The following is an 18387-nucleotide window of genomic DNA, read 5'->3' as shown; positions in this document are numbered from 1 at the left end:
CGAGAACAACACAAACATTGTGGATCGAAATGCTCAGGATGTTTGGCCTCTCCACCCTGTCTGAACGATGTGCAAGAACCAGTGCATTGTTCTGCTTGTCTGCGCACGTTTGTCAGCCCTGCCTGTTACCAACAACATTTGAAGACGCAAGGTTCACAGCAGAAATGTGCTTGTCAACTGCTGGGATTGTGCCCTACGTGTGGACAAGGCATACGTACCAATGATGCCAAGGCACACGTATGTTCAGGAAAGAAAAAATGTCACATTTGTCACCACATCGTGGACTTGGAACACCAATGCTACGTGCAAAAATACCAATCCCAACCAGAGAAAGAGGATGGACACTAGAAGAAAGGCAATTTCATCTTTTTCGATTTCGAATGCATGCAAGAGACCGGTATTCACATTCCTAATTTCTGCGTGGCTCATCGAGCGTGCGAGAAGTGCATTCAGGAATCTATCTTCAGTCATTGCCCTCACTGCAGTAAGATTCCCGGAGGGCGTGAAAAAATCTTTCGGGGACCGAACACGCTAGCCGATTTTGCACAATGGGTCTTAGACCCCATCGACAAGACATGGAGCCAAGAGGACATCGAACGTTACGGAGATTGTCATCGTCATGCCACAGTGATGGCTCACAATTTCTCTGGATAGGATGGACAGTTTCTTCTCAGATACTATACGGAACAAGGCACCGAGCGTCCTAAAGTCACTTTGAACGGAGCCAAAATTATTTTCATGCAAGTGGGACAAGTACAGTTTAAAGATTCGATCAGTTACTTGGCCATGCCTTTGAGCCGAATGCCTAAAACATTTGGAATGACAGAAATGGCTAAAGGGTACTATCCACACTTTTTCAATACGGAAGCCAATCAACACGCCGTTCTACCCCAGTTACCTGAGGCTCACTATTACGACCCTGACAACATGCGTACCGAACAACGAGAAGCTTTCTACGCTTGGTACCAGGCTTACGCCTCGGACCCTTTCGACTTTCAGGAAGAAATGTTAAAGTATTGTCGTTCCGACGTGGACATTTTACGACGTTGCTGTGGAAAATTTCGAGAACTGTTCATGGAACACGGAGGGGTCGATCCTTTGAAAGAAGCTTGCACCATTGCCAAAGCGTGTTCCTTAGTGTACCGGCAACGATTCATGCCTGAAAAGACCGTGGCTGTCATCAGTCCTCAAACGACCAACTATGTCAAACGTCAATACTCGGTCAAAGCCCTACGCTGGTTACATTACTTGTGCGACAAGGAAGACAAATGGATTCAGCATGCCCGCAACGGAGGGGGCGAAAAGACCATTGGAACGCATTCGGTCGATGGCTGGGACTTAGAAAACCCCAAGATCGTGTACGAGTTTAACGGTTGCTTATTTCACGGATGTCCCGTCTGTTATCCTGACCGTGGCACTAAAAATCAGTTTTTACAACGAACCATGGAAGACTTGTACCAGGCCACTTGTCAGCGACGCCTAAAGTTAGAACAGGAAGGATACCAAGTGGTGGAAATGTGGGAACACGAATACGATCACCGTTTGAAAACTGATCCCGAATTTAAACGCCTCGTGGAAAGTTACCAGTTCATGGACCCGTTGAACCCGAGGGATAGTTTGTACGGAGGAAGGACCAATGCCACCTGTTTGCTGTACCAAGCCGACGAAGAGAAAGGAGAAGAAATCAAATACTTGGACGTGTGTTCGCTGTATCCCTACGTATGCAAATATTGTCGCTTTCCTGCAGGGCACCCACAATTGTTCACCGAACACATCGACCTGAAAAACATTCGACAATACGAAGGCTTGATCAAGTGCAAGGTTTTGCCTCCCAAGGACTTGTACCATCTCGTGTTACCTCACCATTGCCAAGGCAAACTGATGTTTCCTTTGTGCCGAACTTGTGCCGAAACGTGCAACCAAGATCAACCTTGTCAGCACACCCAGGAAGAACGGGCCTTGACCGGAACCTGGGTCAGCGTAGAATTGTTCAAAGCTCTGGACATGGGATATCAGCTGTTAGAAGTGTACGAAATTTGTCACTTTCCCAAGACACAACAATACCACAAGGGTGACCCCACGCAGAAAGGCATTTTCGCTGACTACGTGGATGCCTTTTTGAAACTGAAACAAGAAGCCAGTGGCTATCCTTCCTGGTGTCAAACTCCCGAAGACCAAAAGACATTCAAAGAGAAATACTGGGCACAAGAAGGCATTACTTTAGATCACATCGAGAAAAACGAAGCCAGGCGATCGTTTGCCAAAGTGATGTAAAATTGCTTGTGGGGTAAAATGGCACAACGTCCGTGTTTACCCAAGACGGAGTATTTGACAGAACCTTCCCGCTACTTTCAGATGATTCACGACAAAAGCAAATTCATGAAACACGTGGACGTCGTTCGCGAGGATTTGATCTTGGTCAATTACGAAGAAGATCTGGACTTTGTACAAGACGACCCTTTTGGAAATGTCATCATTGCGGCTTACGTGATAGCTCATGCTCGCTTAAAATTGTACGAAGCTTTAGAACTGTTAGGGGAACGCGTCCTGTACTTTGACACGGACAGTTGCATTTAGATCGATCACCCGAGTCAACAGCACCCTAACATCGAAGGAGACCGTTTAGGAGCCTGGACAGACGAGCATCCCGACGACAAGATTCTAAGTTTCGTCAGTGGCGGTCCAAAAAATTACGGCTACGAATACCGGGACCCACAAGGAGGAGTACAGACGAAGTGTAAAGTGAAAGGATTGACTCTGAATTATCGTACCAGTCGTGTGGTCAGCTTTGGGGTATTGAAAGAAGCCTTGCAATCTGGAGAGGATGAACACTTTAAAGTGACCACCTATCAACCCAACAAGATTGTACGTTTACCCACTCACCACATCGTCAGTCGACCCTTGGAAAAAGTCTATCAAATTGTGTACCAGAAGGGAGTGCGACTTCCCAATCATTTCACCTTGCCGTATGGACACGCCGGTATTGGTCTGTATATAAAAAGGAACCCTAGGCAAGATCGATAGTTCATTGTGACTACCAAGACCAAGTGAACAAGATGGATACTTTCAGAGAAACACAAAACAAGTTTAGAAAGGCACAATTCAAGTTTGGGGCTTCTGAAGTGGAATGCGATTGTGAGCCTTGCGATGGGAACGATGCTGTACGCTATGACATCAGTGATGTCGTAAAGCATCATGGGAACTTTGTTCTCACTACCCCTATCATGGAAAGTGATGCTGTGCGTGTCAAACCTGTGGGATGCGAAAGCGATGCCGCTCGTCCTCTTGGACACTTTACTGGGTTTCGTTTTAAAGGTGGATGTTCACCTTCACGTTTACCCCCCTACGGAGGTCATCCAGCCCTGAGCAAACTCCTGTCCATGTCACCCAACCCTCATCGAAACGAACCTGTGAAAGACGAATATTCGTTCCCTGTACGTTTGTCGGAATACTGCGACTTTGAAAATCGTCTTCAATCGTTCAAAGGAAAATGGGCTAAGTATCTGAGAGGACCGATCCCCGAAGAATTAGCCAGAGCCGGATTGTTCTACTTGGGCGAAGGAGATAAAGTCAAGTGCTTCAGTTGCGGTGTGTCACTTCACCACTGGGAACCACAAGATTCGGCCTACGTAGAACATGCTCGATGGTCACCGAATTGTCATTACTTACCCTTAGTGGGACCGAGACATTGAAGTAACTTACCATAATCTGTTCATGGATACTTTACAAGAGAACATTCGCACTTTGCCTGTGGAGTTGAGAGAAAGGATTTACCGAGAGCTGATCAAAATACAAGTGAAACGTAAAGAACAATTGCATCCGTTACGTCACCAGATGTTTAATCACTGGTACCTGAATGCTATAAAAGGACTGATTCAGTTGAAAGTGTTCTATTGGACAGACATTGATCAACAACCCCCTGGTTTTAAAAAGGATTCGTTTGCTATTAATGATTCTATCTACTACCATGTAAACTTACTGCATCGAATTCCAGAGGAAGAGTTAACGAATTACCGACATCTTTTACACAATGTCAACTTAGTGAAAGAGGAAACTTCTGAACGAATTGTAATGTGTAAATTAGTGACTAAACGATTTAAATTTGGCACTGAACGGTACATTTCTTGTGTTAGAAAGAGGATTTAGTATGACCTATTCATGGATACTTTGCTAGAGAACATTCGTGCTTTGCCTGTGGAGTTGAGAGAACGCATTTACCGAGAGCTGGTCAAAATACGAGTCAAACGTAAAGAACAGTTGCATCCGTTACGTCACCAGATCTTTAACCACTGGTACCTGAATGGTATAAGAGAACTGATTCGTCAGAAATTGTTTCAGTGGTCAGACCTTGTTCAATACTTCCAGGGCCCCGATGATCCACGTGTTCATCATTTTGGTTACTTCGAGATTCACTTAGTGCAACGCATTGAGGAAGACAAGTTAAAGGATTACCAACATATTTTACGTGGAATCTACTTAGCGGAAGAAGAAACTTCTAAACAAACTCTGACGTTTCGGTTACAGTATGCAAGATTTAGATTCCCCACTGGAGAACGAAGATCTCTGGCTAGAAAGTACGTGTATTGCTTCCGAAACAAAGAGACTATAAAAACAGGCTGCCATGCCACGACTTATGTCACATGTAATTCAACAGATTCCGTGGAAGGAACTCAATGACCATATTCAAACCGTGGATCATTACCATCGATTATTAGAAGAACTGTATCCATTTAATTTGGGTCGACAAGTGGTGTGTGTCTTAGTGACTTGTTTTCTAGGATATCGTTTACCACCCGATTCCTTGTGGACTCTTTACGGTCAGTACTTACCAACCCAATGGCCTTAAATGGTCACGAAAGACTCCTTTTGCTCAAAGCCTTGCGTTTTCATCTGGATACTTCTCGACCTCTACGGGAAAAAAAGATTCGTCAACTTTTAGCTACCCAAGACGTGTATGACGATGTGTGTGTAGCTTGTGACCTACACCCCCATTGGACAGATGTCCGTGCCTGGAAAGAATGGGATTTTGAGGCTTGGACCCAAGAAGTGGCCCAGTATGCACGAGAGTTGTTCAAGGAAAAAAGTCACTTTTCAACCAGTGTTAGTGACGGTGCCAGAAGAACCCATCACCCAGGACAGGACTGTCGTGGACATGCGTGAAAGACCCTTTCGGGAGGACACTTGTGTGACCTTACCCCCTATAGAACTGGTCAGAACATTACCCAAAACATGTTGTACAGACACTTGTTTCCATTCCACGTTGATCGTTTTGATGTGTTTTTTATTCCTGTACATAACTATTTGGCTTTTATGTATTTTTGTCTTTCGTGTTGTTCATATTTGAAACATTCAATAAACGTGTCCTGAAAAAAGTATATAAACTCTCGTCTTGTCTGTTTTCGTGTCACAAGTGACATTCCTAACACTATGGCTACCTCTGCTGTCTCTGCTCCCTCTTCCTCTACTGTCAAAGTCATCGACGAACACTTAGATCGTGCCAGTTGGGAGGCTTTGTATCTTCGCCATCCCTTTAACATGCTCATTGCTGGACCTAGCGGTTCAGGCAAAACCGAATTCGTCAAACGCTTGATCGAACATAAACATCATTTGATCGATCGTCCACCTCAACGCATCGTGTGGTGTTACAAAGAGTGGCAATCGGCGTACAGCCTCTTGCGAGAAAGTCAAGGCGATTCCATCGTGTTTGTGGAAGGCATTCCTAAAGAAGACGAGGCATTGTCTCTGACTCCCGTCAAACCCATTTGGTCATTTTTCACGACATGTTAGGAGAAGACGAAGAAGAAATTAAACTGTGGTTCACGCGCAAAAGGCATCATCGTAATGCCAGTGTCGTTTACATTACTCAAAATTTGTTTCAACAAAGTAAAGCCCATCGCACCATCAGTCTCAATGCGCATTACGTGGTCTTGTTTAAAAGCCCTCGAGATAAATCGCAAGTGCAAGTCTTAGCCAAACAGTTAGCGACACCTTGGCTGACTCAGGCGTACGACGATGCCACTCAAACTCAACACGCCTATTTACGTGTCGATTTGAAACCTACGACCCCCGATAATTTGCGATTTCGTACCCACTTGTTTCACCACTGGCGCCAAGACGGAGGGCCTGTCCTGTACACGTCTCCGTCCTCGACTTAACTTCATTCCACAAAAAAAAAAAATATATATAAAAACCTCAGACACTTTTCGTCTGTCTCACACACATTTTGAACATGACGTCCCTTCAGTCGCATCTTCCCGTCAAATTGATTCGTGCCTTGTATGGCATCAGTCGAGAAAAAAATCCACAAACACGAGCTCGTGTCATAGAAGCTAGTCTCAAAGAAGTCTTACGATGGTTCACGGTGACGGCACGTCATTTACTCCAAGGAATCATTCAGATTCTTCATCAACCCAAACGCTTTGTGATCGAAACAAAGTCGCTTTGACCCAACTGGCCGATCCTCGCATCGACACTCAAACCAAAAAACAAATCATTTTGAAACCTGGAGGGAGCGGTACTCTAGGAGGGGTCATCATTCGCTCTCTCTTAAGATGGGATCCTAATGCTTCCAAACTTCTCCCCAAGAAAAAAGTCAAACGACGCTCCAAGAAGAAGAAAAAGAGACACGGTGGCAAGGCCAAGTCTCCAAGGAGACTCGTGTCTCCAAGAACTTCTCCAGTGGCGGGACCCTCCTCTTACCAGTCACCACCCCGGAAAAAGAAAAGCACCCAGAGAAAGAAACAGAGAAAAAGTCCCCAGAAAAAGAAAAGTCCACAGAAGAAAACCAGTCGCAAGAAAAGCACTTCGGCCAGGACGCAACCTTACACTCACAAACCAAGACCAGAAACGGCGGTGACTGCGTCTCCGGTAGCCTCAGGTTCATTCACTTCTCCGTTGATGTCACCAAGAACTGAAGAGTACTTGGAGACGTTGATCACACCAAGAACTTCTCCGTTGATGACCCCAAGAACTTCTCCAGTGGCAGGACCCTCCAATTTAGTGGCAGTGCCCGCTGCTCACAAAGTACCTTCTCCCAAAATCAAAGTCCAAGAAAGATCGGGCATGTTACAAAGTTTACTGGATTTGTCCAAGCAAGAACTGGCTCGATTTAGTCCATTACGTACCCCTGCACGACGTGGCATGCCTGTCCTGAAGTTGATACGACGTAAAGACAATCAGTGGCGACGCGTTCCAGTATAAAAAAGGCCTGTGACTAAGTAGGGGTATCAGTGTTTTTGGTGCTGAAGACTCAAAGATGTCATCCTCCAGAAAACATCCCTCTTCTAAACAACCCCAAGGAAAGAAAAGGAAAGGACTGCCTCCTCGTTTAGTCAAACATGGGGACATGTTATCTGTCCTGTCCAAAGCTTCTCCACCCCTACGAAAAAACTCATTCAATCAGCCTCCAAAGAGGTCATCGATACCGTGTGCGAATGTTGTTTGAACGTCTTGAAAAGCACGATCCCTTTGTCCAAACACCAGAAACAATGCTTAGGCAAACATCGTCAAGTTCTTCGCCAAATGGTTCAAAAGAAAATCCCCCTTCGTCAAAAGAAGAAGATGTTGGTCCAACGTGGAGGCATTTTACCCCTCTTGTTAGGTCCATTGCTGAAAGGAGTCTTGGGAACCATGTTGGGAGGACTGGTGGGAGCAAGATAAAAAGGCCCTCTGAAGTCCCAAGATCTCAGAATCGACCCCTGACAACCCCATGGAAGGACGAAAACTAGCTTTAGTACCTTACAAACGATGGATGGAATACCATCGTTGGCAAGAACAACGCACCCCGCATTTACCTCCCAATCCCCATTTGAACGAGATGTCCCAGTTACAACACGAATTGCAGTCCTTGATGGATCGCCAAGATTTGTCCGAAACAGAAAAATCGCAAAAGTACGGTCAACTCTTGCAACGACTGCAACTCTTTCACCAGAAAGCCTCAGACGAAACAGCTCTTCCCACTCTGAAAGATTTTAAGATCTTGATGAAAAGTCCAGCACCATCACCAGTACCACCACCACCACTACCAGTGACCAAGACAGAAAAAGGAGAAGAAGAAGAAGAGTTTCAAACTCCACCAGAAGAAGTACGAAAGTTAGCAACACCACCTACCTCCAGAATTGGATGGATTAAAAAGATGATGGCCATCCCTTCTTCATCACAAGAGAAAAAGAAAGTGAAGACAGAAGTGAAGACAGAAGTGAAACAAGAACCGATATCCCCTGTTCCGACATCCTCCTCTGCGACACCTATTACCGGTCGCACACGCAAAGCATTGCAATCCAAGAAAGTACCCCAAGAGAAAAAGAGTAGCATCTTCCAAGAGTGGGTGCCTTATTAACACACAAACAAAAAATGGAAAAAGTGTTAGCCAGCATTTACTACGATCCCTCCCATCCTGCAGGTTACGCAGGAGTTCAAAAATTGTATCGTGCTGCCAAAACTCGACTGAAAAGTCTCCGTTTACCTCAAGTGCAACGATGGTTACAAGAACAAGCTACTTACACTTTACACAAACCCATTCGACGCAAGTTTTCCAGAAGTCGCACCCGAGTGGAAGGCATCGATCATCAATGGCAAGCCGATTTAGCCGATGTCTCTCATTTGGCCAGCTACAATCGCGACTACAAATATTTGTTTTGTGTCATCGACGTTTTTTCCAAATTTGCCTGGGTCGTACCCTTGACTTCCAAATCGAGCAGCGAGCTAGTGCGAGCCCTGCAACGAGTGTTGAAAGAAAGCGGTCGTCACCCTCTTTGATGGCAAACGGACAAAGGCACCGAATTTCTGAACCAAGCTTTCCAAAAAGAATTAAAGAAACGTGACATTCATTTTTTTTACCACCGAGAATCCTGAAACCAAAGCCAGCATCGTGGAACGTTTTCAACGTACTTTGAAAGAACGCATGTGGAAATATTTTACGCATCACCACACTCTGAAGTACATCGACATCCTACCGCACCTGGTGCAAGCGTACAACCAATCTTACCATCGAAGCATTGGACGTGCCCCGCAAGAAGTGACTCCCGAGAACGAACTGCTGGTGTTTGAGCGCCTGTTTGGTACGTCCCCGACGAGGGCTGTCCCCAAGAAAAGTGGAGTGTTGGCCGTAGGAGACTGGGTACGCATTGGCAAAACCAAACGCACTTTCGACAAAGGTTACTTACCTAACTGGACCACCGAATTGTTTCGTGTCACTGGACGAGTGCATGGCTGTCATCCTGCCGTCTATAAATTGGAAGACATGAACGGAGAAGTGCTCAAAGGAACGTTTTATTTGCCCGAGTTACAACGTGTCACCAAAAAAGAAGACGACGTGTACGACATCGAAAGCATTCTTGAACGCAGAACCCGTAAAGTGGGCAAACGACGTGTCAAAGAAGTCAAAGTACGTTGGAAAGGATATCCACCCAGTTTTGATTCTTGGATCGACGCTTCGCAAGTCATCGACTATAAAAAGAAGTGACCATCATGCCCTTTCACACAGACGCAGCTACGTCGACCACTCCTTCACCCAGCTCTTCTCTGAAAGATTTACAGAAACAACCCTTGTGGGTGTGGTGTGGAGAACGTGTGCCTAAAAGGCAAATCGTCTTTTTCTGCCAAATCTTCGTGGTGTATTGTGTCATCGGTGCAGTCATTGCCAATTTGAGTTTGTAACAAGGAGACAAGGGGCCCCGAGTGGCCGAGTGGTCTAAAGCGCTCACCGTTCCGGATCACTGCCATCTCACCTCTGTCTGCGTGGGTTCGAGTCCAAGGCTCGGCTAGCGTGGGTACGTGGGAAAGCCTGCCAGTAGCTTCTCGTGGGTCGGTGGTTCTTCCCTGGGTTTTCCAGGGTTCTTCCTCCACCAGCTATACTGGCCGCCATGTATAGCCTATCTTCTGCTGAAAAATGGCGTTAAACCCTAGATCAACAACAACAACAACAACAACAAGGAGACAAACAATTGTGGACCATTTTATTGAGCAGTTGCATCGGTTATCTGCTTCCCAATCCCTCCCTGAAATTCTCTTCCAACGTGAACAACGGGAGCCTTGTGTAGAGTGCCAGTGTCAGTCACCACTCCAATAACAACAACAACCCTATTTTGGGCGGAGACACGCCTCTGACGTCCAGTAACCCCTCAAACAGCCACAGAACTCTGGAATTATGAGTCACCAAAACCAATTTTACTTAACCTTACCCAGTGACAGTTCCATGGAGGTGTTTCCCAAGAACACGTTGTGCTGTTACACGGCCAAATTACCTCAGACCATCCCATTAGATCACGAAGCCCATTGGGAAGTGGCTTTAGTAGAAATCATTCACCCGACCCAAGTCCTCAATATCCTTCCCAATCAAAATTCTTTTGACGTGGAAGTTTATGACGAGCAAATGCAACAGTACTTGGATACCCATGGCAAATATAACATCAAAACCCCTGGCACACAAAATCAAAAGTACACCACCTATCACTTGTTCGTTCCCCCCAGGCTATTATTTTAGTGGTCAACATTTGGTAAGTACCATAGCCTCCAGGTTTAATGTCGTGTTTCTGAAAGCTTTGGAAAGTGTCAAAAAAAGTGTCACCCTGGAATACCACAAAGCAGCTCGTCGCTTCTTGATGAAATTTGACGGGAGTAAAATCGTGTCCATTTTATTTTGTCCTGAATTGTTTGACATGTTGGGCGGAGACATGGACATGAGAATGGCCATGCTCAAGAAAAACGAATTACCAATCATTTACGACAACGAGTCTTTTAGCAAGTTATTTCGTGCCCCGGTAGAACTGAACCAAGGACTGAATTTGATGTTTGTGTACTCCGATGTGGTGGAGTGCAACGTGGTGGGACACACCTCTGTGCCGTTACTGCGTGTCATTCCTTTCAAAGTGGATTCTGCCACGACCACTGACGAGGAAGGTGGAAACACTAACCACGTTCACCGCGAATTTGTACATCCTCACTATTTGCCTGTGAGTAAGTCTTATTTGGACACGGTCAACATTGCTATAAAAGGAGATCTGGGACAAAATATTCCATTCACCAAAGGGAAAGTCACGGTGAAACTCCATTTTCGAAAACGGTTCTCTCACGACTCGTAAGTCATGTATCCAGCGTACCGAGGGGTTGCTCGACAGCGAGGACACAGTTTAGGAGATATGTTAAAATCGGCCTTTCGTTCGGTGGTCCCGGTGTTGAAACCGATGGTGACACGCGGATTGCACGCCTTGAAAGATGCCGCACTGACACAAGGCAAAGAATTTCTCCAAAATGTCATCATCGACAAACAAAACCCTAAAGAAGCCTTCATCAGGGCAGGCAAAAATGTCTTGCTGCAAACGGGCAAAGACCTTTTGGATCGACGAGAAACACCTATAAATGCCCTGCACGCTACCGAGTCAGGCATTCAGCAAGGACAAGGCAGAATGAGACGACGAAGAAAATACCCTTTCACCAGACTTCACACGTCTAAAGCTAGAAAGGCAAAGAAAAGAAGAACCGTTCGAGACTTAGACGTTTTCGATTATTAAGACACAGAGATAAATGATACACCGAGAGTCTTGCGCTTGTTCCAAGTCGGAACTGGATCTGTTTGCCATGCCCCCCACGACGATGACGATGCAAGAATCTCAGCGGGTGAAATTTCATCCCGTCTCCTCTTTGACGGATTCCGCTCTCATCGAGTTTGAAATCAAAGGACAGCCCGAAGATTACATCGATCTGAATAGCAGTTACCTGTATTTGAAAGTGAAAGTGATCAAAACGGACAACACCAATCCAGGAGGCGATGCTAGAGTAGCTCCTGTCAACAATTTCATGCATTCCTTTTTCAGCGAAGTGGACTTGTACTTGAATAACAAACTGGTCAGCAGCAGCATGGATATTTACCCATATCGTGCCTACCTGGAAAATCTCTTGACGTACGGAAAAGAAGCCAAGAATACTCATCTGGATGTTTGCGTGGTATGGAAACCTGACACGGCAGGTGTAGCCACGTTTAGCGACACAGTCCTGACAGAAGATGACAATCCTCACAATGTGGGGTTTAACGACCGTCGTAAGAAAATTCTGCAAGGGCGAAGTTTAGAACTGATGGATCGTTTGCATTTGGACATGTGGTTACAAGAAAAGTATTTGCTGAACGGGGTGGATATCCGTCTGAGACTGAATCGTAACAGTGCCGCTTTCCATTTGATGGCCCATGCCAATGAATACAAAACTATCATTCAAGAAGCCCGACTTTACGTGCGTCGTGTGGAAGTGTTACCTAAAGTGGGAAACGACGTCAGTCAGACGTTGAGCAGAACGACCGCCAAGTATCCGATACGACGCGTAGAAGTGAAAACGTTCACCATTCCCGCTGGACAGCGATCTATGATCGAAGATCATCTGTTCCAATGACAGTTACCCAAGCGTTTGATTGTTGGTATCGTCAGGAATTCAGCCTTGAACGGAACCCACGATCAAAATCCTTTTGAGTTTCAACATACAATGTGTCCAAGATCGAAGTCAGTCGCGACGGCAAGACCTTGTGTACCCGACCCTTTGAGCCTAACTTTGGTGTCGCGAAGAATTATTTGAGATCGTACTTGTCCCTGTACGAAGCCACCGGTCAGTTAGGAACCAACACCAGTCACAGTATTTCGTACGACGATTATGCAGGAGGCTATGCTTTGTGGGGTTTTGATTTCACTCCAGACCAAGGCAGCGACAAGGGACATTTCCACCCTATAAAATCGGGTCAGATTCGTGTGGAACTTCAGTTTGCAAATCCACCTCCACATCACACAGTGAACGTCCTACTGTATGCAGAATTTGACAATACCATAGCAATCAACAGTTTGAGAGAAATCATTCTAGATTATTAGAAGCCATGGAAGACTGTTATCCCTCTTTACCTAGTGGAGAAACTTTGAAGATGGAATGTGAGGAGACCGTGGAAGAAGAAGAAGAAGAATCCCAAGACGAAGAAGTTATCATGATGAAGTCAAGATGGCCAGAACAAGAAGCCTATTTAGTCTCCTGTTTTGCAACAGTCCTGGCAGATATAATGAAAGAATTGATCAAGGAAGAGTGCTATGGATGTCACAACGATCATCCCAGTCAAATTCAACACGACAAATGTCTGATGTTAAGTCAAGAAGAAAAATTGGACGAATATCTGGACAAAGCTTGGGATCACATCGAGATAGAATTCGTGTTGAACGAGTGGTATAAAGGCTTGGATAAACATTCTTTTCCTCCATTAACGTCTCTGGAGTGCCGTCGCATCGAATCTCTCTTTGACCAGAGTAAGAAGTCGGATCTAAAGGCCTTTTACTTGTCAGACATTTTCAAGCAAAAAGTCAGGATCGAATTGATCACTTATCATTACCTGTGAAGAAGAAAACCACACAAATCAATGGATACCTGGGAACTTTATTACCTTTTGAACCACAGCTCGTACACGGCTTCTTGGAATCCTGTCGTCTGTGCTAAAGATGAACTCCCTCATTGTAAACCTCAAGACCATCTAGCTTATGTGATCAACACGGACGACAGTCATCTCCCAGGAACCCACTGGGTAGCCGTCTACTTTCCTCAAGAAGGATGTGTGGAATATTTCGATTTGTATGGATTGCCCCCTTTGGAAGACGATATCATTGACTTTATGAGAAGAAATGCTCAGACCACCCGATTCAATAATGTGAAATTACAAGGCACAGATTCCTTGGTTTGTGGACAGTACTGTGTGTATTTTCTGCATCATCGCAGCCTGGGCTATTCTTTAGAACATTTAGCGACTCATTTTGATCCTCGTCCTTCTTCTAGAAACGATGTGAAAGTAGATCAATGGTTTTGTGACCATTATGCTTATCTTTTGTCTCAAGCTAGGAAACGTAGTGTCCATCAATGGCCTAATGACTTCCAGCAGTGGAAATCACAATTTTATTCACAACGTTGTCAACCCTGTTTAAAGTAGAGTGATAATTGAAAAAAATGTTTGTAATTAGAAAAAAATGTTTGATGTTATATTGTTGAATTATTATTATTAAAAATGTTATAGTTGTTTGTTAGTATTAAGTGATTTTGAATAAAAAATGTTGTGTTTTGACAAAAATGCCTTTGTCTTTTGTTTGGCTATAAGAGTTTTGATTCATGCTCTTTGACTTCTTACTATCCCTCTCATGGCACTCATTGAAAGTTCCGGCTCGAAAACCGTGTAGGGATGTTTTCCTTCACGTCCGCGCTTTGACTTTAAAGCCGGGGTAGCCTCCAGTCTAACCATCCATTGTCGACTCATCCTCCTATGAAGATGTGCTCCAAACTAGCTAAGCTAAACGAAGCCTACGTGAATTTGCATAGGGTCAGACACAGTCTGATACCGAAGCCAGAAGAGATAGAGAATGTGAGAATGCTAAAAGTCACTGAAGACCTGATAGAAGAGCTCTTCAGAGAAGAAGTGAACAGGGAGAAAGAAGAATGGACAGAGAACTACAGACTTCAGAAACAGCAGAGAGAGCAGCAACAGCAGCAACAGCAGCAGCAACCTGAACCTGACAGAGGCTTTGTCGATTGTCGTATCGACACCAAAGAGTTCTTCTTCTCTTTCCGAAGAAGCAGACCTATCGTCAGAAAGTCTATCGTCAGAGGACATCGCATTCTTAGAAACTAAAAGATTGCCATAGCAAACAAATAAAACAGCCCTTTTCACGGCTACCCAATACTCTAGAAAAGAAATAACAATTGATTTACCAATGTGTGTATGTAGAGTAGTGTGAATATAAACACTGACTCTTTTTTATAGTGTGAGTGTATGTGTTTGTGTATATGATTGTGTGTAAGTGCTCACGTAATTTTGTGTGGATAGTAGATCATGATCATGTTTTTTGTTTGCTGTTTGACGTGTGGGGAGAGTAGATTTGGGGTTTGATTGCATTGCGTATGTGGATAGTATATTGAAGTGATTAATGAAAATTTTTAAATTAGTAATGGGTAGTATAAAAAAGTGAGTGAGTGTTTCTTTTAGGTCGGCGCGTTGTTTGGTCATGATCTAGGTAATATCAATTTTGTTTTAGGGGGATGTTTTCCTTCACGTGCGCGCTTTTAGTATAAATTGAAAATCGCTGGGCAGTCTAGCTACGCTGTTCATTCGTTAACAAGACAATGAATACCAGAACTGTAAAGCTTCTAGAACTCCAGATGCACCTGGAATATGCCAGGCGCATACTAAATGAACTGGCCGCGGAGGCCATTGTCGAAGAGGGAAGGATGAAAGAGGAGGAGGAAAGAAGAAAAAAAGAAGAGGAGGAAAAGGAGAGAGGAAATTTCAGAATCCCAGAGACAGAAAATTGGGATTCTGAAGCCACTTATCCCGCCTCTGCTCTCCCCCAAAAAGGAGTGAAAAGAGACTGGGGAAGAAGATGTGTGTGTGGTGCCAGGCCTGGAAGGTGCCATCATTAACCAGGTGCCATGGAGTTAAAAAACAAACAGCCCTTTTCAGGGCTATCCAAACCTTTGGAAAAGAAATAGTGATCGATTTGCCAATGTGTGTGTATGTAGAGTAGTGTAAATATAAACGCTGACTCTTTTTTATTTGTGTGTGTGTGTGTGTGTGTGTGTGTGTGTGTGTGTGTGTGTTTGTAAGCGATCACGTACGTTTGTGTGGATAGTAGATTATTGGGTTATGTAAGAGCTTAAGTTGGTTTGTGTGATAGTAGATTAGGATTTCATTTTAATGCTTTGCGTTTGTGCATAGTAGATTTGGGGTTAGTTTATTGCTGCTTCACGTATGTGGATAGTAGATAATATGAAATGAGAAAGGTAGGGGATATTTTCCTTCACGTCCGCGCTTTAACTATAAAACTAACAGTGTTTGCCATTGGAGCCCATTCCACGGAAGAAGCAAACAAGAAGATGCCAGCAGCTTCAGCTTTGTATAACAACCTTATGGGAAGTTGGTATTGGATGGTGGATGGATTGAATGTAGCAGAAAGGCTCGAACAGGAATGGAGGCATGCACTGACAAAAGACTTCGTCTCAAGACAAGTAGCCAGCCTCCACTTAGCCATCGATATTGTGAAAGAAATGATAGAGGATGAGGAGAAGAGAATCAGAGGTTTCATTAACCCACCGTATGTGAAAGTGGGCAAGTTGAAAGAAGCAATAGTTTATGTGACGAGTGTAAGGTGTTTATTAGAAGATATTGTAGAATGGACAGATTGGTCTTTTGTGAAGTGGGGCTTAGACAAGCTTAAGAAAGCGGAAGAAGTAATGAGGAAAGTGCTGACCGAAGAGGTCAAGAACATCAAAGAAAAGTGGTCTAAGGAAAGAAAAGAAGAAGAAAATAGAAAGAGAACAGAAAACTTAGACAAACTCAACCATAACTCGATACGAATACAGGAGAAATTCAGAGCGCTAGGCCATCCTGACTGGATGCCAGAGACGAAGGAGAAGAAGAAAGGAATTTTAGGAAAGATAAGGGGATGGTGGAAGAAGTGGCGGAGTTAGAAGAAGAAGAAGAAACCCAAATGCCCTTTTCAGGGCCACCCACATCTCTCGAAAAGAGATAGACTTTCAATTGCCTACCCCATTTTTTTATTTTTAAAAAAATCCCCTGTTCAATTCCTCTTGTCCCTAGACAGTCCCACGATTTATTCCCTATGTTCAATTCCCCTTGAGGCTCAACAGACCCAAGATTATTTTCCATGTTCAATTCCCCTTGAGGCTCAACAGACCCAAAATATTTTCCCATGTTAAATTCCCCTTGAGGCTAAAGTGACCCAGGTGTTTTCGTAATGTTAAATTTCCCATTGAGGCTAAAGTGACCCAGGGGTGTTTTTAATGCTAATTCCCATTAAGGCTAAAGTGCCCCACTTCACTACTGATATATGCTGGTTAATTGACATGATTGATTATTGGTCACCGCTAAAGCTGCTGTAATCATTAGGTTCGATCAAACGGACACTACTACGTTGTACTAACTGTGGCAAGCATAGTCGGAAGTTGCATCAGGTCTACAAGACACTCTAGCCAATTGTTATAGTGCCTTAATGATTAATATTGATATCTGTTTTGCTGCACATCGAACCGGATTTCAAGGTTCAAGTTTTTGTGTAAAAGTTAATATAGATAAACAACCCTTTTCATAATATCTAGGATTTTAATTTATAATATAATATCATGATCCAGTGAGACTCTAGAAGGTCCAAAACATTAAAGAAGACTGAGAGACAAAGAATTAGAAAAGCAAAACACAGGCATCGGAGAAAAGCTAATACTCACATTGTCCCCCTGCTACAAATTTCACTCCTAACCACCAGTTAAAAAGCATGGTAGAGTGGTGGTATACGTGTATGAAACTGATGGGCTTCTTTCTCAGTATAAGAAACACCTTAAAAGCATAATAACACGAAGTTAACAAAATGCACAGCAGATCCTCTCCATCTAAAGTTATTTTCTTGTTCCTGGCATTTTCGGATCTTAATTAAACCCCGAACCTTACAATCTTGGGATTATTTGCAACGATTCTTTTGACGTGGACAGAATAGAATTTTCACGAGAAATAGTCCCAGAGGAGTAAAGTTTGTACACAAGTCACACACACACACACACACACACAGATATATATATATATATATATATATATATATATATATATATATATATATATATATATATATATATATATATATATATATATGTATGTATGTATGTATGTATGTATGTATGTATGTATGTATGTATATATATATATATATATATATATATATATATATATATATATATATATATATATATATATATAGATAGATAGTTTGGACTATTTGGTCTTGTTATATAAGTAACAGAAAAAGCGAAAACTAGCATGTTTCAAATTTTGTAAACTTAAACAAATAATTAATTTCAATAGATTAAAAAAGTGAAGATTTAAAAAGAACTTACAGTATTGTGAATTAATTACCAAATGGTCCTAAAAGTTATAGCATAAGTCCAAACGAATGAAGTTCAAATTGAATTCCAGTGGTATGTATTCCAAATACGTTCCAAAATTAAATATGTTGATGTGCCAGTAGTCTCTAATGAGCCAATGTGCGAGTGGTGGATTGTGTCGATGTGTTAACATCTTCTGATGTATGACAATAATATAATCCAAAACGCTTTTGTCTGAATTCACTATAATTCCAAATTAATGTTTCTTTCGAGGAATATTATTGAGCACTTTATAATTCAAGTGAATAATAATTTGAATAAATAAATCCAGCCAAATTAAAAACTGAACATAACAATACGAATGGAATGTGTATGCTTCATATGTTCAGGCAAGAATGAATAATCCCAGTATAAACCAAATTATATGTCCCTCTACTTAACTTAGGTCACCATTACCTGTTAAGACTCTATCACTTTATAGAAACTTTCCATTCT

General features: G+C 43.3%; 1 protein-coding gene across 1 annotated transcript in view; it reads right to left on the bottom strand.

Annotated features, from left to right (window-relative positions):
• LOC149806385 (very long chain fatty acid elongase 4-like) overlaps positions 1–18387 on the bottom strand; it is a 38372-nt gene that overhangs the window by 10393 nt on the left and 9592 nt on the right. Inside the window, exon 5 of the mRNA XM_089973384.1 lies at positions 17245–17353. Within this exon, the coding sequence (XP_089829510.1) occupies positions 17245–17353 (109 nt within the window). The remainder of the gene's footprint in view (positions 1–17244; positions 17354–18387) is intronic.

The sequence above is a fragment of the Sinohyriopsis cumingii genome, chromosome 1 (assembly GCF_028554795.1).
Source record: "Sinohyriopsis cumingii isolate HCF-2022 chromosome 1, ASM2855479v2, whole genome shotgun sequence".
Classification (NCBI taxonomy): domain Eukaryota; kingdom Metazoa; phylum Mollusca; class Bivalvia; order Unionida; family Unionidae; genus Sinohyriopsis; species Sinohyriopsis cumingii.
The sequence above is the reverse complement of the archived record's forward strand: the minus strand, read 5'-3'. Positions and strand labels throughout refer to the sequence as shown.